Raw genomic sequence first — 22,396 nt, 5'->3', positions numbered from 1 at the left:
ATGGCAAGCGCCCGTACCTGCGAATGTGCAGGTAATGCAGGAGAGGACTGCAAGCAGCTAACAATGGCAAGCCAGCTCCAGCTTATTGCCCACCTTGATGTAGATACTCTTTCTTCCTTTCAGCACAAAAGCATTCACCATTATCATTTAGCCTGCTGAACAACGAGGTAATGTGGCAGTAAGGCATACCCTTTACTACCATGCAGCAGTGAAAGTAACAACATTTCTTACAGGTACTGTCCTATTGCAACCTGGGTCCTTGCCAGCTCTTTAACTAGCTCCCTGCTGGCTTTTGCTGCTGCTCAGCCAGCTCTTGCTGGAGCTGCGCACTAGGACACACCTGCTTACTTTCACTTCTGCTGCCATGTCAGCTGCACCCGATATTTAGCCCTAAACGTATCCTTCTCCCAAGTTTTTATCACTGAGGAGCGTTTTTTTTCTTTTCAAGTCATTAAGGAATTAGATGCTGCAAGTGCAACATTTTAGCTTGACCATTCTTTCCGTGTGGCTCTGAACCTCTCAGAGAAAGTCCACTGGAATCATACGGCGTTTTGTGTGTGGATCCATCATTGGGATCAATGTATTCTCTACACAGGAGCTCCCTACTACTCCCAGCTTCTCATATGCTCCATTTCTTTCCTCACTATTTTTTCTCCCCATCTCTGCATGAACTAACTGAAAGTGAAATAAGACATTGTTAAAGAATGATATCGGGTACTAAACGTTAGCAAAACAACAATGGCATTTTTTGGTTGCTTTTAAACAGAGTAAAAGTAAACTTGAAAGAGGAATACTTCAGTCATGTAACCTCAGCCGTTCTTCTCTTTTCTTTCCACAGAGGGTCATTCAAGGTCTGTACAGCCTCTAATTCTTTACAAGGAGACCATGCTGCTCAGTGCCCTGGTGGAATGCCCGGGATGAAATGTCTGTACTGAACACTCAGTTTCATAAATACCACCACTGCATGCACATGGCCACATCAAGAATAGTTCACCAAAGGCACAGATGGATCAGGTCATACTTGTTTGACAACAGAAGGTAAGTCAACTCATCCTTCAGTTCATCTACCTACATGAAAACATTATGCACACAACTAGAATTTGCCCCCAAGTGCATGTAAAGTGTGCAGATGCACACAGCCTTGCTCTCTCATCTTCCTTTCCCCAGCTCCAGTGGTATCTTCTCCCCACCCCCTTTCCACACCATGAAAGAGTAACATGGTGCCCACCTGCCTGTGTGGGAAGCCCTGAATGACCCCTCCTACATGTCTAGGCTTTGAAAGCTTACTGACCCCTCTATCCCCAATGATGAGAAGTGAAATCCTGGCCTCACTGTGATTTTTTCCATCGACATAAATGGAGCCAGGATTTCAACCAAGGTCTCCTATTACTTTTTCTATTAAGCAGTTCTGTTACAACCACAGATGAGCTACATAAGCCACAAAATCCCCACATCTGTCTTCATGCGGAACCTTGCAAAGCTCCGGTTTGGCCTAGGGATGTAAATGGTTAACCAGTTACCTGGTAAGCATCACCATTATCAGGTGGTGCTTACCTGGACAGTTAACCAGTGTCCAGGCTGGCCTGAGCGGCCCTCCTGCTCACAATGCATCCTGGGTGGGGGGCTGTGCTAGCCCAGCTAGGCCTGCTGTGGCCACAGGACCGGGAACTGGAAGCTGAGCCTCATTATTAACCATGTAATTGATAAACTTTTTATCGGTTACACGGTTAATATTTTATATATATTTTTTTACATCCTTAGTTTGGGCCTACCCACCTTTCACACAGGAAAAAGCAAACAATATCTTTAGCATATCAGAAGCAGGCACACATTTGCTGAGGGGATTAGCCACCAAGATATTCATAATAGTTCGGTGTCCAGTGCTTTAAACCTCTTTGCTATACAGAAGGAGTAGACAGAGTTGGTCAAAACATTGCATAACCTATTGCAGAAAATGGAGTATTCAGAGTAAGTAGTTAGCTGCCCTGAATTTACTCCAGCTGAAATTAATCACCAAAGATACAGGCTTCTGGACATTCTGAGTTTCCTGAAATCCAGAGCCAAATCAGTAGAAGAAAATCCCTCTATTCAGCAACTCTTGAGCATTTAAGTCATCATACAAATTGTTACACCAAGACAGCCTTGCAAAATTCTACTGACTCATATAAGTGATTGGTCTTTCTTTTGATTCTGGACAGGCAAGAAAATAATTAGATCTTCCACTGTAAGACTTTATTAAAGGCCAACTTTGCAAAACCCAGGTCCCAATAGTGTTTTTGCAAACAATGCTCTGGTAACTGAGTGAATGGAACCTACATTTGCACACTGTCTCTATTCCTGCCACACAATTTTTTGTTTCTGTGAGGTGTTACTGGCATAAATTCTACAGCTGTCTTTTTGCCAGGGGAAAGCAGGATCAACGTACACTAAAATTAGACACTTTACCTTTGGATTGTGCAGGACTGTATTTTAACCTCAACTGAGACAGTAGCAGATTTAGCATTCTTCAATCGAGGGAAAATCACACTTCTATGAACCAAGACAAGCTTTTCATTTCACTAATCAAGATCTGCAGCTCAATGAGGACTTTTTCCTGTCCTAGGTTTGTCAAGGTACCCATCCCTACACACATAATCGTGGAGCTGAATATCAAGTTCTAAGAGATCTAGTTCTCCTTTTCAGGCACACAGATAACTAGTGATGTGAAAGAACAAAAAAGACAGCTCACGGCCAAATCCTGCTCTTTGTTTTTACAAAAGGAGGTGTTAGCCAGCTGTGCATGACCACATGTGAAGGTGATTTTGCCTAAGGTTGAATTAATGGGAACAGAAGAGAAGGCAGAGTGGCATCAGGTGAACCAATAAGGGCCACACTAAAATACATGTTCCTAGATCTGGCCTTGTTTGTGACGCAAAGTATAGAAGACAAGGACAATGTGACCTCTATGCCAAATTGAAAATGTTCAAACTTTTCACTTTCTCCCATCTTGGGTTTTCAGGCATAAACCAGCTTAGAGTCAGAATTCAGCTCCATGTGTCCCATGCTGTCAGAAGTGGACCTCAGTAGTATAATTGGTATCTATGCACATAGGTAATTTTGGAGTGTATTTTGTTTTTCAATTTGTTTCCTTCATTGGGGGCTGTAATAGGGTTTCATCTCCAATATATTTGAAAAAGGTAGGTCCCATCTAGCACACCCCTCCCAGATACCATTGTATACTGTTAAAGGTTGAAAGGAAAGCAGTGTCTTGACTTATCTTTTTCTGTCACTTACCTGGTATTTATTATGGAGCTTGATACCACGTGCTTCCCAGAGTGTGCTGATGAAGGGTTTTCTTTGTTTAGATGCTCCTTAGTTTCCCCAGTGGGGATGATACTAGAAGTTAAAGGCTCTAAGTCTTTATTCAGCTCTTCTCTTTGATCAGTTTCTATCTGAATCAAAGGCACTTCCCTCAGGAAAGCAGACGAACCTATGTGGCTTCCCTGGAGGGATCCATGATTTGTGATTTGTTCCTTTTTCTCATCTAAATTTATTCTGTCCTTTGTGGGTTTGGACTGACTTTGAGTCACACTTGGGAGGTATCTGCTTTCTGCTACATGTTCTCTGTTTGTATCGTCAAAGGCATCTTGATGGATGACAATTAATGTTTTCCCACTTTCAACAATATTTGTAGCCAGTCTGTTTGCATATTGTTCTACGTGCAGAGGGGAGTCACTGGGTAACTGATCAGTATCTGTCCCCTCTGCATTATCTCCTATAATCTTGTTCTTACGCATCAGAGATTCAATGGAGCTTGCCCATGTCTCATGAATCAGCATGTCTGTTATCTGGTCAGTTCTACATCTTTGGTATAGACACGAGTCTGACTTGCAAAGACCTGAAGAAGACACAGCACTGACCTGCTGTACACTTAAAGAATCTCGGTGTCTGTGGTGAGCAAAGCCATCTAACGAGTTGGCTTTGACTGGTGCATTCACAGTTAGCCTGGAAGCTGATGATCTGCTGTCAGGCATGGAGGATTGTCTAAAACAAAATGATGATCGTGGAGAAGGTGGTAATAAGCTGCCACTCCAGTCCTTTGAACTCCTGATGGAAGAAATCTCATCTTTATTTTCCTTTTCGATTTCCTTTAGCATATACCTGTAAAACTCTTCTGTGATACTTTCTGTGCTAGACTGTTTGGATGGGCAGCTTGGCCTCACGTTGAGATGGCCATTTTTCCTGGCTACCTGTTGCAAGGCAGAAGTTAGAATGCTGCTTGCATTTTTCCCCGCATAGTAGTCCAGTAATAAATCAAACCCTCTCCCTTCATTTTCCATCTGGTTCACCATAAACCTTGAAAATTCCTCTGTAATACTTTCACAACTAGACTGTTTGGAGACGGAACTAGTCTGACTTCCTGGCTGACTTAAAATGTTCATTGGACCCAAAGTATTGATGGCTCTTTTGGAATCCAAATCCTCCTCTGGTATGCTCTCACAGCTGGATCCCTTGGCCCGGCTCCATCTTTCACAGTACAATCTGTTTTTGGGATGGTTCGGACCCTGCCAGACATTATCAACTATGGATAGCTCAGTTAGGTTCATAATTTTAGCAGCCACTTCATTTGCAAAGATGCTTACAGACTCTGGAGTATCTTCAAGGTTGATGGACTCATCTACTACTCTGTTCATCAGTCTTTCCTTCAGTTCAGGATGCTCATCTGTTTTCCTCTTGATCTCACTAAGCCTAGGTGGTCTGTGCTTCCTAATAACTGAGCCATTGGGCTGTGAGTCCTTCTTCCTTTTTATAGTTCTGCATGATAGACTCTGGGTTACTAGATATTCATTTCCTCTTTTCCATGCACAGAACCAGGGTTGCTTACCATTTGAGTTTTCAAGACAAATGGCAGCTATTTCTGTGGCCATAGAGACCACAGTTTCTGCCAGTTCTTCTGCAAAATCTGTTACACAGTATTTATCCCTTGGATGTTTTACCTGTAGTACAGGCGGAGGAGGAAGTAAGACGTGACTACCTAACAGAGACATGCTAACTTTGACTTCATTATTTAGCACAGCATCACACTTCCGTGTGCTCTGGTTTTCTGTGGTGTCAATGGCATCAGAAGATAACTGCTCTTGGGCACCATGTCTGCATTCATTGACCATAAGTGTGTTTTCTCTGTCTGAAAAAGACCTGAGGTCTTTCTTGCTTTGATATGGGGATCTGTGGCAATCTCTTGTTGCTTTTGTCAGATATCTCTTCTTGGGGGATGTTTTTGCAACCAGTGTGTTATTCCCACTGACACTACACGACAGGTCTGAATGCACGGTGGCACTTTCCAGGACATCTGGCACTCCTTCCTCCTTATTATCTTTCTTTGCATTTGTCACAGTTACCAGATCTTTGCCAGCATTCACATCATGAAAGGTACTAAATGGTTCATTGGAGTGATCTGGGGCTTGCTGTGATGTTTGAGTAGCTGTTGTCTGTGTTGCTTGGTTTTCTGTTTCCATTACTTTCCATCTGTCCAAGTCCTCGGAGAAGATAGGTGAACACTCACCAACCTGTGCAATCTCTCTCATCTTCTTGCATGTGAAATATATCACATTAAAAAGCAGTTCATTTGTAGTCTCCATAAACATATCGCGTGTACTGAAGTCGGAGTTATTGTCTGAACAGGAGTGTAGCTGTCTCTTCTTCCTAACCTCATCCACAGAATGCCGCAGTATAACATTGGATACGTTTTGGGCGAGTTCATCACAAATTACTTCATCAAGAGGTGAAATTCGGGGCCTTGTTGCTGTTTCAATAATTCTTCCATTTATCGATTCCATAAAGTCCCCTACGTTTCTGTATGTATTTGGCTTTGTCAAAATCATGGATGCCTCTTTGAGCAATGCTTCTGCAATGCTATTGTTCAACTTCTCCACGCTGCTTCCTATGGCTATACTACAATGAAGGGTAATAGCTGCAGAAGTCTCAGCTGCAGATAAAAGTCCACTTGACGTTACAGGGTATTTATCTTCCTTTGTTTCTCCAAGACCACAGACTGCTACAGCACTTGCTACTTGAGTCATACCACACAAAGCAGATGGAAATGAATAGTCCATCCCTGCACAGTTATCAAGTACTTGTGAAGATTTTATCTGTTCCTCATCATTATCACCTGTTTTGCTTTTAGAATCGGTGGCTTCTTGTTCTTTTTTGAGTCTTTCTGCAGCGTGGGGGCTTGAAATGGTTCCTATAACTGTGGCTGCACAAGCCAAAGCTACTTCCAGTGCGCTCTGGGCATGTCCTTTGGGATTCTCTTCCTGCAGGTATTCTGAAATTTCAGTGGAACTTTCTGATTCAGACCAATGGCACAGATGTGGGAAACCAGACCCTGCCCATTCTGATGTATTTTCACAGCTGTCTGGACTTTGAACTATGACAATTTTTGGAAGTTCATTCCATGATCGGGACATTGCGTCTTCTGTTGTACGTGTTGCTGAACTTAAGGAATTTCCTACAGAGATGCTAATAGCAGCCTCCTTGGTAAAAGTGGGTTGAGACTGGGACAATCTAATAAATGCATCTTGCAGAACAGACTCTGCTAAATTTGTAGCATATTCACCTGTCATTGCTTGCTCATTTTGCAAAGGAGGATGAGGTTTCCTTTCACCTGTGTGTTCCTCTGTGTCTAACTTATTGTTGTGTTTTGTTATTGTGTCACACTGATAGGCTAGTTCTTCCTTAGCCATTGTGGTTAAAGATACATCTGCTGAAGTGCACACTGGATAGGATTTTTCAGCCTCATCTGGAGATGTTTCCAGGCTATTAGTATTAGGGGATGATCTAACTCTTCCAGCTAAATCATTCTTCCACTGTAGTTGCTGGATGGATTTATCTGCAGTGAGTAAGATGTTGTCTTCAGCCACAACATTCAGTGCCTCTTCTGAATAAGCAGAGCTTTTAGCGGAAGCTAAGATTTCCTTATTAAAGCAGTTGTCATCAAGGACAAATGGCAACCTGGTCTTCCTACAGTGAAGATTCTCAAGTCCCTTTCCTGTATGCCTTCTAATATCTGATGCAGGTTCTGTAACATGTACATTTTCATGACCTGTTAAAAGAAAAAAAACACACCAATATTTTAGCCTTTATATAACCAGTTGTCATTTTCTAAAAGGTGAGTGTATATTAAAGCAATGTGTAGTGATGTACAATTACTGTACAAACACTATGTACCCTATCTCTTGATTTGTATCCCTCCAATTATCCCTCTTCTAAACTGCAATTAAATATATGCATGGATTAACATCAAGTGCTATTTGCATTGCAACACCCTATAACTATAAACAATAACAAAATTATGGTCAGTTACATTGCTTTTACCATGTTTATATTCATCAGCCTCATTTTCATCTTCAAGGTGCTCAGATGCTGTGAGAAAATCTTCTTCTATTGAGGACACCGAACAGTTTGTATCATCCTCAGGCTTTAAGACATTAGCTTCTATCTGCAGCTGCCTCTCCTGCACAAGCTCCAGTCCAATCAGAAACTTGTTTATTTCAAAGATGATGCAGCCTATGCTGTTTTTTCTGTTCCCCCTTGCACACTGAACTAAGCAAACATCTGCCAGCCAAGGACACTAGAGGGGAAAAATAATATCAACCAGTTATTTAATTGAAAATGGGTTTTTAAACGCTGCCCCAAAGCTTTATCAAAAAGCAAAAAAGCAATAAAGTTTGTGAATTAGAGGTTTTCAACATACTGTGCAGATACATTTATGCCAAATATATTTGGAATGACATTTTCAATTACAAAAGTGTTTTACATAAATCAGGGATAAGAAAGCATCCTGCTGTAGTACAACCATTAAAAAAAAAGTTACCAAATTACTTATTCTGTATTCAGTTTCTTATTCTATTTGCCTTGGACTAGGTCAAAGTTAGCCATCTTTTCCATTATTAAGATACACACATTTCTGAATGTTATTCAAATATTTAAGTAATGATTTGTGTGGGTTCTAAATTCTTCTTCAAGAGCATTTCTACTATGCTGCTTATAAGAAGTCAGCTTTGTGGATGATTAGTTTTCAGTGAAATTGGAGAGGGGGACTACCTATTATAATATTAAAATACAAAATTTAAAAATCATAGATACACTGTATTTCTCTCTCTCACCCTTAGCCTTGTGCCTGTGCAAAGCAGCATATTAATTACTTATATTATGATAGCATAGTATCATAGCATAGTAGTACTTGGAGCCTCAACTTAGATTTCAGTCTCATTGGGCTAAGTGCTGTGCATTTATATATATAGTAAAAGACAGTGAAGCACTAAACCAGCTAAACAAAAGACATAGGGGTGGAGGAAAAGGAAATGCTATTATCCCCATTATACAATGGAGAACTCAGATCCAGAAAGATGAAGGCCCAGATCTTCATAGGTTCCAGATACCCAGAAAGCTCAGATATCTGTTACATATGTAATAGGAGTTAAGTGCCAAAATAACTTTGAAATTCTGGGTCTAACTGACTTGCCCAAGGTCATACACAGAGTCAATGGCAGAGCTAAAACTGTGACAGAGCTTTGAAGTTCTCATCCAGGACCTTCTGTCCTCAATTTTGACTTCAGCTGGACCTCTTGTGATTGAAGGAATTAGCCTGTGTAGATCTGACTGCAAGATGAGGGCCTTAGCCTGAAATCTCTTCAACTTTGTCTAGGTATTCGTACAGAAAATTATTGCCCTGTCCTGACTGACTTTAGGTACCACTGTAAGATAAGTAAGGCTGTGTCTACATTGGCATGATTTTGCGCTAAAGCAACCACTTTTGTGCAAAAACTTGCCACCTGTCTACACTGGCTGCGAGTTCTTGCGCAAGAACACTGACGTTCTAATGTAAGAAATCAGTGCTTCTTGCGCAAGAACTATGATGCTCCCACTCAGGAATAAGCCTTCTTGTGCAAGTGTTCTTGCGCAAGAGGCCAGTGTAAAAGGCAACATGAATTTCTTGCGCAAGAAAGCCCTATGACTTTTGCGCAAAAAGCACATCTCTTGAGCAAAAGCACATGCCAGTATAGATGCTCTCTTGCGCAAATACTTTAAACGCAAAAACTCTTGCGCTAAAAGTATTTGCGCAAAATCTTGCCAATGCAGACGTAGCCTAAGAGCAAAAGACTTGGGACTGGTGCTATACTGTAATAGCACATTTAACCCACCTGTTCTTCTCTTCTAGCTACACATATGTTGCAGAGGATAAACTCCATGAATACTGTTAAGAGCCCAAGAGGGCACCAAAAGATTCACAAGCTTTGAGACTACTTGTCGCTAAGAAGCTATCACTGAATTCTGATTTAATACAAGTACTATGAAGAAATGTGAAATAACAGGGTAATGTGAAACAGTAAATAAGATTAAAGATGTATTACAGGCAGTCCCCGGGTTACGTACAAGATAGGGACTATAGGTTTGTTCTTAAGTTGAATTTGTATGTAAGTCGGAACTGGTACATATTGTAGGGGAAACTCTAGCCAAACATTTCTCCAGAGCTCAGTTTTATTCTCCCACACCTCACTTCCCTCAGTCCTTTATTCTCAAGCTGAGGTGTCTGCTGAGAAAAGCCACTCCGCGTCTCCCTGGTCTGCTGGGGGGGGGGGCTAGCTTCACGTCTCCCTGGTCTGCTGGGGAGAAGCAGCTAGTGCGAGGTTGCCTCACCCCGTTTGTAAGTAGGGATCCGATGTAAGTCGGATCCATGTAACTCGGGGACTGCCTGTACTTCAAAATATAAAATATAAAAATATGAAGTAAAGAATTTACTTAAATAGGATGCTGCTAACATATATTGAAAATGTAAATGTGAGGTTATTTTGTTTTTATTTTAATTTTTTAATTATGAAACCCAATAAAATGTATTCATGAAATTTACACAACACACTCGATGTATATTTGAATATAAACATTCCTCTGCAAATGTCCCCAGAGTACAATTTGCAGTGTTCTATTAGTGTTTAAGGGTCAAGAGTTGAAACAGACAACAACCAAGGTGAAAATGGGAGGGGGAAGGGAAAGAGAGAGAGAGTGTGTGTGTGTGTGTGTGTAAATTTAATGCATGTGAAAAAAAAACCTGAAATCCTTTTCCAAGATAGATAAATATTGCAAGGACAGAATTAGCACAATGCTTCCTGATGCCAATGCTACCTCACCTCAGCTTGACACAGATATAGCACACATCTCAGGTGAGAAGTGTAGGTCAGCCTCCATTCCTGTCCCTGGCCTGTCTTCCCAGCAAGGGTGCCAGGTCTGTTTTTGTGATGTGAACACTTGTTTACTTGAATACTGAAGACTGGATTAAGGTCACCAGACTCTCAGATCTCCAGGGGCCTCCAGGCACTCCTATGAAGGGATGTGACTCTTCACTGCTCCTTACTGGCACCATGGAGCTCTTTGGTACTTAACATGAACCGTACCATTATGTTTTTAAATGCAGCCATTAGGTATAAACAGCAAGTAAATTCAATAACAGAACAATTTTGTCTTTAAAAAGCAGCAGGACATAAAATTAGTAGGACATAAAATGCAGTAATCTTTGTAACAGAGATCACAAGACCAGTTTCATGAATATTTATATACACAAATTAATTTCTCAGGCATATGCAGATTAGTGAAGATAACCTGGTCTGATTTTAATCTTACTTGCACAGATACACCTGTGTAGCTCCATGGATTTAAGGAAATGTCTTCTGTTTTAAACCTGGATAAATGAGATCAGAATCAAGCCCAATTTATTGAGCTACTTTCATCCTTTCCTCTTGGCACAGGTATGAACATAAAGGCTCAAAGTCTTGAGAATCATGAAGAACTACAAAAAAAAATCTGCCAATGAAATAAGTAGCTACACTTCTGAAATCTCTGTTTAAAAACTGCTCTAATTTACCTTTACCATTTTATTTTTGCTCCATTTCCACATGTGGTGCTGGAATTCTTGGCATGCAAATCATTGGCAGAGTCAGCAGAATGAGGGGGTTGGATGCTGATCTTTACTTTTGTATTGAAGTATTAATTGGAGAAACTAATCAATTAGTTTTACTGTTGTACAGAGGCTGATGCAGGGACAAGTGCTGATGGGTTAAAAGCTCTCAGAGTCAGACTCTCCCATTCTGCAGTTAAATGCACCCATAGGTAAGTGACACAATTTAGCCCATGGGATGTTAAAGCACTCTTATACTTTCCTTTCATGGGTGCATAATGAGACAAGCCTGATGGGAGGGAGATAGGGAGCACAGCTGGAGTAGCTGGCCAGTGGGAGGAGCAAGACCTCACTTAAAAGCAAATCTGCAGCAGCTCTGCCCCAAAGTCCCCCTTTCCCTTTCCCCTGCCCCACCATGAATGCTGAAGCATTAAAATGCTCTCCTCTCCCCTGCTCTGTCTGTGCTGCCCTTCTGGCCCATGCTGTTTCAGGAAGCAGGATCCTGAACAGGGCTGGCCTTACCATGAGGCGAATTGAGGCGGCCGCCTCAGGTGCCAGACTCGGAAGGGGAGGGCATCACTAGGACCCAGAGTGTAGAAAATTGTCTGCTGTTGGTGCATATGTATTCTCTCTGCTCTAGATGCATGGATGGTGGAGTGTTGTGCTGGAGGAAGGAGGGCACAAAAGACATGGTAGAGTGCTGTGCTGGAGGAAGGAGGGCACAAGAGACATAAAATGCAGGCAGGAGAAAAGGAGGCATGGGGGCATCATTTGAGCACCCCGCCTCAGGTGCCAAAATGTGGGCCGGCACTGATCCTGAACAAGAGATGTCACTATCTTCTCAGGAGGATGCACAGTAGGAGCTATGGGGGTACTGAATGAGTGTTTGAGTTACTACGCTTACAGCAGTACTAACACTCACCCAGCTATAGATAGGAGCTGGAGGAAAAGAGACTCCACCCTTTCCTACTTCAGTTCAACCCCCAGTTCACCTCTGATTTGGGCTTTTAACTAAGAGGCTGCATAAATGGTGTTAAAACAACTCTGCTTCTTTTTATGTGGATGCAGCTGCATGGTTCTAAAGCTCGCTCTGGCTCCGTGCTTGAAGGTTCTGGATGGTACACACTATCCCCAATGGCTGAGATGTGTTCCTAAAGATAAGCTTACAGCACCTACCTGGGAAACTTCAATATCAGCCTGAAGGTTTCCTGAAGTTAATCCGCTCAGCAGGACTATTTCGTTTTCTTTTGGTGGTTGTACATTCATCGAGCTGATAAGTTTTGGGAGATTTGGCGAGACACTGATCAATCTCTGCAATGGGAAAAATATGTTTGAAATAACAGCACTCTACCATATCCCAGTCAGAGGTCACTGTTGCATCCGTGACCATGTAAAGGACACTTTTGTGGACATTCCTTTTGAAAGCATTTTGAAAGGAACTCAGTTCTCAGAACATGCCAGAAATACAACTGGCAGCACTGAAAGTTCAAGTCCTCTATTAAGTACTAAACAGTTACAGCAGAAGCAGTGCAAATATCCCTACACTACCCTAGAGGGATGACCAGGACATGACGACATTAGGGATCAGAGAGTAGTGCAGTACCCATGCCTATGAACATTCTTGGTCTTTATATGGTGTAGGAATAGCTTCTAAGCAAATGGGAACACTGGATATAGAGTTAATCTGTAAAATACAAATGATTCAATAATAATGTTATGGGCCAAATCTTGTAGTTCCTACCCAGGCTTAAGATTAGCAAGAAATCAAAAGGAGTTTTAATGGAAAAAGATCTGTTGGATTTTGCCCTGTGAAATGAATCAATTTCAAATGTATATTTACAGTGATGTGTTTAATACACACTTTGATTTAAACATCCATTTCTTGGATTTAAGGTACTCTATAGATCCTTTGGATTCATAACTGATCTGTGATGTGAAAACATAATAACTATCTATGAGGCATGTGTTTTCCACAGGACATGGGACCAAAGATAAGACGACCAATGATAATGCCACTTTGCTCTATTATTATAATATTTGTATAGAAGTAACAACTGTGAGCCCCTGCTAGTGATCAGGGCCCCATTGTGCTAGGTGAGGTACAAATGCAGAACAAAATAAGGCTCCCTGCCCCAAAGCGCTTGCATCAGGCTCTCAATGTGCTATATGAGCAATAAGTAATTAAGCAACATAATACCTCTCTGAGGGACGTAACTGTTAATATGTTGACTTTATACATGACAAAGCACAGCATGTCAGTGGCATAGCCATGAAAAGAATCCAGACCCTTGACACCTGGCCCTGTGCTTTAACTACAATACAATACAAAAATCTTTCATTTTCACCCTTTAGCTTCAAAATAAGCTTACAGTATTGATACTTCTCCTTGCTCTGATTTAAATTAGACATAATACATCTGGCTGGCTTGGAAAACCTAATTCAGTTACAGGGAACAAGCTACTTTGCAATACACCGAGCTGTAGATATGACTAAGTATTAATATTTGACATAAAACAAATTCAGTGCTTCAATTCACTTTGACATTTTTAGTCTCGTACAAAAAAGTTCTTGTCTTGTTTCAATTATAGTCTTTTCTCTATATTCACGAATATTTTCTCTTGCTTAAATTACCATATTTATCATATTAATTGGTTTGGAAAACCATGACATTTTAAATGCATTTTTTTCATCCCTGTTTGGAAACAAAGCAAAAGGTTTGGGAAGAATAAATTAAATTCAGAACTAAGAAACCCCTGTAACATAGTCTATAATACTATAGAAGGGAGTCACCCCACTCCAAGTGAAACAAGGGTTAAGCCCAGCCCTGGGAGAGGGCTGGGACAGGGCTGGGACTGTGGAGCAAACAGCTGAGGCAAGAAACAACCAAATAGGGCCCACCTGGGGCAGTATAGAGGCTCCTAGAGAGGCACAGAGCATGCTCTTCAGCTGTGGAGCAGGACGGACTTGGCTGTCTGGTAAGCTAGAGCCGGTACCTGAGAGAGAGCAGTGCTGGGGAAAGGCAGGCACAGCTGGGTAGCTCTAGCCTGTCCCACCTCCCAGACTGTAGGCCAGATACAGAAGACCCCAGAGTGTATGAATAGTGCTGTGGGGTAGGAACCTGAGGAAAGGGTGCCTTGGGCCAGAAGGGACACTGGGTCTGTAGTAGTGCAGAAGACAGGTAACTGCAGGTGAGACACCGGTGAACGTGGAGCACTCCAGGGCTGAAAGAGCTAATCCCCTCAGAGACTAGCCAGAGGTGCTGTGCTGGTGAGTCATGATCCTGTTCCAAGCACTATAGACTATTTTATAGGGGACAAAAGGATGATTTTACATCCAAGCAGACAGCAGCAATATGTAACATATGGCACTGTACAACTTCATTTTTGTGCCTGGCAGTTACGCCAAGATCTTTTATATCCTTCTATTAAATATTTTCACTGCACTAGCATGTTGCTTAATCCATCCTATCTAAAGTAGATTTAGACAAAGTCATTGTGATTTATGCATAGAAATGAAGACAGACTGATCTCCTCTTTAGAGTCTGACAGATAACACACAAACTTTCGTTTTAGTGGCATATATTTTAAAATGTTCATTAATGTTGAAGGAAAGAACGCCAGTTTCCCTTTATACCTAAACAACATTCAGACTATGCCCTAGTAACTACTTCTGGAAAGCCAAATCCTGTGCCCTGCTAAAAAGTCACATATGGAGGGCTTCTGAGTTAGCAGACTTGGCATTTTTCAGCTGCATGGGGTATCCCCAGGCCTGCTGACATGGCGGGGTGGCAAAGGGGACAGTTGACCTGGGACTGCTGCTGCTGTTGCAATTGCTACTGTGACAGCAGTGATGCCCAGAGCCCTAGACCCTTTAAAGTGACACTAAAGCTCTGTGTAACATGCTCTGGGCAGCTCTAAGGGCAGGGGGAGGGAGCCCTTACAATGTGCTCCTGGTGGCACTGAGGGCTGACTACCCTGGTCCTGCCCCTTCTGCCTGAGGTCCCATCCCTTCTGGTAGCATTGAGCCAGCCCCCCTCCATCTTTCCCAGGGGCCTGCTGTGGCTGTTGGCTCTCCTGGGTATCCTAGATATGGAGAGGCCCTGAAGGGAGGAAGAGAATGTTGGAAAGCAAGGTTTCACCCTCCCTGTACCACTGTGCAGGAGGGACTTGTGGGTAGCTCAGAGACATGGCCAGTGAAGGCATCATGATATGGATCTGTAGTTAGGGGTGCCAGGCATTCTGCGTGGTAAAAAAAATTAGAAAATACTGGATATTTTCTGTATATGTCCTGTATTTTCTATTTCTTGGATGGACGGCCGCTTGGGATAGTCTTTCCCTGCCGCATTTAGTGGGAAGTGCGGGGATTTAAAGGCGCAGTGACTCTTTCTGTTTTGGTGCGGTTGTTTGTTTTTTTGTTTTTTGTTTTGCTCAACCAATTTTTTTCCTGCTTTGTTCAGTATTTTTTTAAAACTGTCTGACAAACCTAACTGTGGGTCAAACCACATGCAGCTGTGAGGAGTCTCCAATGGTGAGTTGTGCTTGTGGGAGAGGATTCTAACTCTAGGCCATTGCAAAGAAGTGCTGCATAAAACTCATTTATAATTGCCAGGATCTAGTCTGTTTCAAGGCTCTCTTGTTCATTAGTCCATCCCCATGACTTGTATTACAATGGTTCTTTGAAAAAATGCTGAGATTGTAAGTACATTTTTAAAATGGCCTCCTTTCATTAAGAAATAATTTAGGACTTCTGTGGATTCAGTGAAGTTAAGCATCTCAATCTGGTATCTACACATAAGCAGCTGATTCATCAAACTCATTTTGCTTCTGGAAGTTCAAGATGTGTATATTTTAGCTGTTAAGTTTTCACAGCTTGAGGCTATTGACAGCTGCTTGTAGAAGGAGTTCCTGCTAGTGAATAACTGGCACAAAGCAATTAGGAAAACAATATGGCAGTCCTCAACTTAGAATGGCCCCGGCAAATTAATTCTATTGTTTCACCGAGGAACACTCTAACCATGGCCAATGGACCTTGGAGCTGTTCACTTGTCATGTGTTTTTGCTGCCAAGGTATGATGGAAGTAAGAGACAATAAGGGAAGATTTAAACTGCCATGCTGAGGCCATATAATAAAGCTCATTTTGTGCCACACTTTAAAAAATGTGATTTCTTCCCATAACCACAGGACTTGAGCATTTTAGGCGGATACACATTTTCAGCTCTATGTGTAGCTGGTTTTATGAATTGCAAAAGAGCTCCCTGCTTTACTGCAGTAAATAAGCAGAAATCCAATGAGTCAAAATTCTTAGGCCTTTCAATATTTGTTTTAGCCAGTCTTTACTCAGAAACCCACCCAATCATATCATCTGGAGTTTGTCTGAATAAGACTGAACAGCTGAGTAAAACCTAAGAGAGTGAGTAAAAGAGCCTCAGGAGTTGCTTGATGATAGGAAGAAAAACCATTATAAGACTATTTTTATGTACTGAAGTGTCAAGATAAACAATTTCAGTGTCAATACATGCAAATGCTGCTTCAATAAAACAAGACATAGTAGGCAATCCACTTACAAAATAGTCATTGTAAATTTAGACCACAAAAGTCTAGTAGCTGTCATCTGAGCTGAGCATCAAGCCACATGCAGAAATGGAACCAAATCCAGATTTCAAACACTTTGATGTTTGTGGGGAGGTTTGATTCAGGCTGTATTAAAAAGAGTGGCCATTTGTAAAATTTAGCATGTTTGGATTTCAAAGTCCTCAAAGTTTAAAGAGGACAAGAGAAAATTGGGCCCACGGATATGGCTTGTGCCGCTCAGTAATTCTCATCACACCTTCTAGCGAATAACACAAACATACATTATTAGGGCCTCTTCTAATTTGTTACCTGTTTTAAGTGCTCGTCACTGCAATCACCTTTGTTTGCATCTAGATTTACAAAGCAAACCTATAATAAAAAAGGGAAAAAAATGAGAGAGTTGCTCTAGAAATTTAGCAATTTAAAGCTAGCTAGCATAAATACACTCGTACCAGGCTGTAGCGCCTTTTCAGTGAACAAGAAAGGTCGTAAGATCAAATGGGAGTAATGTACTGGCTTGGCATTAAAATGGAAGGGAAAAAAAGGCAAGAGAATGAAGAGCAATGACTGTATCTATTCCAACACAGCTTTTCTTTGTCAAACTACCAGATTTAGCCACTACCCTACACTGTAATGGATGTGGGAGAAGAGAGGAAGTATAGAATGCCTCTGGCAACTGCTAACGGTATGGTGCTCCTCCCCTGTGCCTGTCACAACTCCTGATGCCACAACACAGGATGCCTGGTACTAGATAGAAACTACTATTGGGCATGATGTCAGTTCATTGACTAGAAACTGGGATGTTGGAAAAGGGAAACTAACAGAAATCAAGCATTTGTAATCGGCCAGCTGGGAACTGGTTATGCTTGTGATATATGGATTTAAGTTAAGATGTTTTTGGCATGTAACTTTATGGAAACAGAGTTGTTGTGTCTTTTTTTTTTTAAACTTGGGAAAAGGCTTCATAAGTCAAAGGTACTCAAGAGTCCTCTATACCTTATTTTCATCAGCTACCATGCCTCATTAAGCAAAACATCTCGTAATTTTAGACTTGGTTCTGTGGAAATTGCCTGTTTCAGCCAGAAAAGAGGCATTTTTCAATTGTCTGACCAGCTCTAACCATCATTTATTGAAGCACCCAGAGTACACTTGACACTATAGTTAGAGCTTGGCTAAAACTGGAACCCAAACCTTACTTGCTTATGCATGCTGAGGTAGAAGACAGCCAGTTCTGAATCCTCTGCTGTGGTGCTGAACTGCAGTCAAAGCAGAAGGTCGAAAACTAGGCTTGCTCTTATTTTTGGATGTGGCAGAAATCTCAATACAGTTGTGAGATTTAAGTTGTTGATTCATCTTAACCTAAACTCCAGTCTAGATTCACTGTAGAATCCAAACCCTACACTAACCCTCAATCAGTCTAGTTCAAAGCTTCATTTGCTCGGACAATTGCTCTGTAATAATCAAAGGGGGAACATGATCCTTGCCTGATTCAGTTAAAGACCTGTGTGCCACATCTTTTCTTTTAGTCGATGGAAATAGCCCCTCACAGGAAAACTGCTTACATTTCATACAGCATTGGCTCCATAGACCCCAAAACATGCACTAGCTGGCTGAACACTGACATATTTTGAGTGCTAACATAGCTGGATGTATTACAACAAATAAAGCATTTTCTTTTTTCCAACAGACATCAATGGACTTGACTCTTAAGGAAGGACTCTTTGGGAAGTGCTTTCCCAGCATCTTCTCATTCATGTTAGCCAGTATTACCTCACTTCAAGAGCTATAAAACTTTCTGGTATGATGTTTTTAAAAAATGAAAGTACTATAATACATTTCCATAATATATTGAAGTTAAGCATTCTGCTGCAGATTGTCAGGTTCTACTGTAACATAGTACTGATTTTATATGCATATACCATATGCACAGAATATGACCATCTGTAGTAACAGCAAGCACAGCAGATGGAAAGATTCTCCCCCCCTCATGTGAACCAAAAAAAGTGCAAAGAAGGATGCTTTTTGCTCTTTAAAAGACCATATTTTACTTTAATGTAACTTTATACAGATACAAAACCATATTTTCCATCATTACAACGTAAAGAAAAATATTTTTCTGCTTGAGGACATCAGCCATAAAAATGTGTCCCTGTCATTAGGGTTTTATGCATGGCTGACTTTTAGGATATACTTATTATTAAGAAATGTCAAAGCCATAAAATAATAAATATCCAATACAGTACTATAATTGAATAAGGTCCTGAGCCTGCTACAGTTAATTGTACAGGAGGAACAAAACTTCCCTTTCAGCTGACTCTTCAGAGTTGTGTATTATTGAGACACATTGTGTATACAACAAAGCATTAGAAAATATTGCTGTCAGATTTTGTTTAGAAAAGACAACTTTGAAAGCATCCACAATGAGACTGTTCCTAACCGTATAAATGTGTGTGCATTTGTATGTATATACAAATACTTAGGTGAATGGACACAATGAATTCAACATAGATATCAGGAGACATTTTGAAAAGCTGGGCATGTATGCCCCTCCATTTTTATTTTAATCTGCTGAAGCATGCTTCAGCTACTGTTCTGATAAGAGATGATTTGGGTTGTAAGTGCAGGCACTTGAAGTGCATTTGAAAATTTTACCATAGGACTTAAGGAAAAGGTGCTTTATTTCTTAACTCTTATTTTGGCTCTACCCTGTATGCCAATGTGCCAGTTATGCATTGGATTCAAGGGAGCTTTCTGTGTAAAATAAAACAAAACACCAGAGCTGGCTCTTGCTCTCTGTGTATATGTGCACATACATACAGTACTATACACATTCTTTTCCAGAAATCTTGTTTTTGTTTATTGAATGCCTGACTACTGCACACAGTTGACTTAAAATATATAGTCTCCTGTAACAGTGACATCAGCTGCCAACCTAAAATTATGCCTCTACTAAGCAAGCATGGGCTGAAACTGTCAGTTCGATTTCATGTGGAGTGGATGGTATATATTTAGCTCTTGAATTCCGCAGTAGAAGGGACCTCATGTGCAGGTACATGAATTATTTAAAGTCACATCTTGTTTCCTTCATCTTTTTAATCTGATGACCAAATGCATTTATTATATATCTGCCTAACACAGTACTGTGTCCTATGTATCCAAATATACTGAAAAGTGCAAATTTCACAGACAGTGGTTTTTTGGGTTTTTTTTTTCTTTTAACAGTACCTCATTACTGAAATTTCCTGGCATTCCACACTTGAGTGGACTTAGCAGATGTGAAGCTACAGGCAACTACTGAACAGACAAATGTTGTGCCATGGTTGTTATTGAAATGAAATCAAGTACAGAATTTGCTTGCTTTTTGTAACTGAACTGACCCCGAAGTAATGTTTGACTCTAGGAGATCATGTAGGGTATATTGTCCAGTGTAAATGATACGGAAGGAGAAAACGGAATCTAAATCACTCATGGTTTTCTGCTTGCCTATATTAATGAAATATATTGGGTGCATTGACTGACTTACACTGGTTGATTAGAGCCCTGCCTGGATTAAAAAAAAAATCTGTATCCACATTTGCATCTGAGCTGCAGATATCCACACTGACATCTACCAATACCTCTGGATATAAAGCAGATGTCTGCAAATTTGCAGGATTCTAGACACAAAATTTTTATCTATATCACTAAAAGTGAGCTGTGGATATCTGTGGGTTTGCAGGGCTCTATTGATTAACATATGAGCATAGTAAAAGGACACTGAAGTATAATTAATAATTTGAGAAAAATGCTTTAATATATGAGGAAGTTAGCTAACCCCAATTTAGCCAGGAACTCTTCTCCAGCGTAGATGCAGATAACTACAACTTAGCTAGCCTAACCCCAATTCAGAATTTGGGAGCACCCAATACTTCTAGATGCCAAACTGCTCCTGAATGCACATTGCTGATATACCATCCTTATTTTTGCCTCACTGCCAATTATTCTCCTACTGTTATCTTTTCACTTTCAAAATCTGGTCTGTCCCCCATCACACAGTCAGCAGCTATTGTAAAATCATTCATGAATGCTGGCCTGCTGGCTTTTAAGAAAAAATATTGAATAATTTATTCTGAAAACCAAAAATAAAACATCAAGTGTAAGCACTTTACGTCTATTATATAATTGAGAAAATTTTTCTATCTGTGCATGAGTCTGTCTGTTTGTTCAAGAACTCGTAAACAGGAAGATCTAGGGCCACCAAATTTGGCATACAGATTCCTCTTATCATACTTAACTTAAACCAATGTCAGAGTTTGGTTGTGCCAAGAAAATGGAATGTGCCTGGAATAGGATTCTCATAAAACCATGACACAAAGAGACAATCACCATGATGATGTAAGGGCCTGGCTGGGAACATGCCTCCCCCGCCCCATGCAGGACTGCCCCAGGTCCAAGCCTCCTACGCCCGAGGCTCCCTTTAGGGAGAGTAGCCAAGGTAGGGCTGAAGCTCCCCTCCAGTTTGTACAAGGACATTGTTGGATGTTCTTCTTTGTCAGGGAGTAAGGGGAAAATACAGTTTGCTGCATTTCTCACTCTCTGGGGAGCACAAGGGGCAGAAGAACCTGGACCTGCCTAAACTGGGGGACACGCACCCCTCTCCCAGCTGTGCCTGTTAAAGCTGCAGTGGCCATGGAGAGATGCTTCTTATTTGGCCCCAAGTTGCTTCAGAGACAGAGGGCTGGGGTAGTCATCCCTCCCCAGGGCAGCCCGCATAGTGAATCCCTCATCCGCATCCCAGAACACCAATTGAAATGAAGAAAAACAAATATTAAATGAGTTAAGGACCTGAGCAACGGGTATCTTATTTTGTGAAGTAGGGAGCCATCTGCTGGCAAAAGCTTGCAACATATCTACTATATATTTGAGAGAGTGAAACAAAAAATATTTGAGTTAAGGACCTGAGCAACACCGGGTAAATCTTCTAGTAAGAAATGAAAGAGAAAAAATAGTTCAAAATACTAGAGCTACCAACCTAGACAATGTCCCATAGTGCCCTTGTTAGAAACTAACATTTACTACATCTCTATTTTATATTTACTTAGAAAGTGGGGCAAGCTGGCCCAATCTTGTTTTCCTCAGGTCAGTTGTAAAATTCACATTGACTCCATGGAAGTGGTAGACAACCCTTATGTAAATGTCACGTATGCCCTTTACTATTTATAAAACTGCGCCATGGAGCATAAACCTATGGTGAGATTTTGGAAAAAAGCATAATGCTTCACAAAATAGTTCACTTGTATACTGCATGTATCAGCCTTAATAGCAGGGGTGGGCAATAATTTTTAAAAGGGGGCCACTTAATAAATTTCTGAAGTGGCCCTGGGCTGCCCCAGAAGGGGCGGGGCCTCAGGTGGAAGGGGCAGCCCAGAAGTCTAGGAGACTTCTCGTACTCTCTCCCTGCCCCACACACGGACCCTGATTGGCTTGAGGGTGAGGGAGAGTGTGAAGTCTTTCCTCCAGTCCTGGTCCCTAGAGAGAATCGCCAGCTGTCTTAAAACAACTGGCAGTTCTTTCTAGGTGCTGCAGTGGGAGGAAACCTTGTGTCTTTTGCCCTCTGCCTCTGCTCTGCCAGGGGCATGATGCAGTTAGAGAGAATCGCTGGCTGTTTTAAAACAGCTGGCATTTCTCTCTAGCTGCCACATGCCCCTGGAGTGGAGAGAAAAAGTTTTACATGCTTCCGTGTCCCCAGATCTTGATTGGCCTGGGGGTGGAGCAGCGACCAGGAGGCTGTGGGCCCCTTTGCCTACCCCTGCTTAATAGGTATCTGTAGTCTAACCAGCATCGTCTCCCATCACACACAATATTCCTGAGATGAATATGGATAATGAGGGTAGGGAGCTACAGGCCACAAGTTCT

The 22,396-nt window shown here is 41.4% G+C and overlaps 1 protein-coding gene across 2 annotated transcripts in view; it reads right to left on the bottom strand.

The window, feature by feature from the left end:
• SPHKAP (SPHK1 interactor, AKAP domain containing) overlaps positions 1 to 22,396 on the bottom strand; it is a 114,870-nt gene that overhangs the window by 16,266 nt on the left and 76,208 nt on the right. For both annotated transcript variants that reach the window (XM_006119883.5, XM_006119884.5), the window contains 4 exons: positions 16,811 to 16,870; positions 12,107 to 12,241; positions 7,354 to 7,609; positions 3,274 to 7,081 (listed from right to left, as the gene is read on the bottom strand). In XM_006119883.5, the coding sequence (XP_006119945.4) occupies positions 3,274 to 7,081; positions 7,354 to 7,609; positions 12,107 to 12,241; positions 16,811 to 16,870 (4,259 nt within the window). The remainder of the gene's footprint in view (positions 1 to 3,273; positions 7,082 to 7,353; positions 7,610 to 12,106; positions 12,242 to 16,810; positions 16,871 to 22,396) is intronic.

This window comes from Pelodiscus sinensis, chromosome 10 (genome assembly GCF_052426305.1).
Source record: "Pelodiscus sinensis isolate ZL-2025 chromosome 10, ASM5242630v1, whole genome shotgun sequence".
In the NCBI taxonomy this organism is placed as follows: Eukaryota; Metazoa; Chordata; order Testudines; family Trionychidae; genus Pelodiscus; species Pelodiscus sinensis.
The sequence above is the reverse complement of the archived record's forward strand: the minus strand, read 5'-3'. Positions and strand labels throughout refer to the sequence as shown.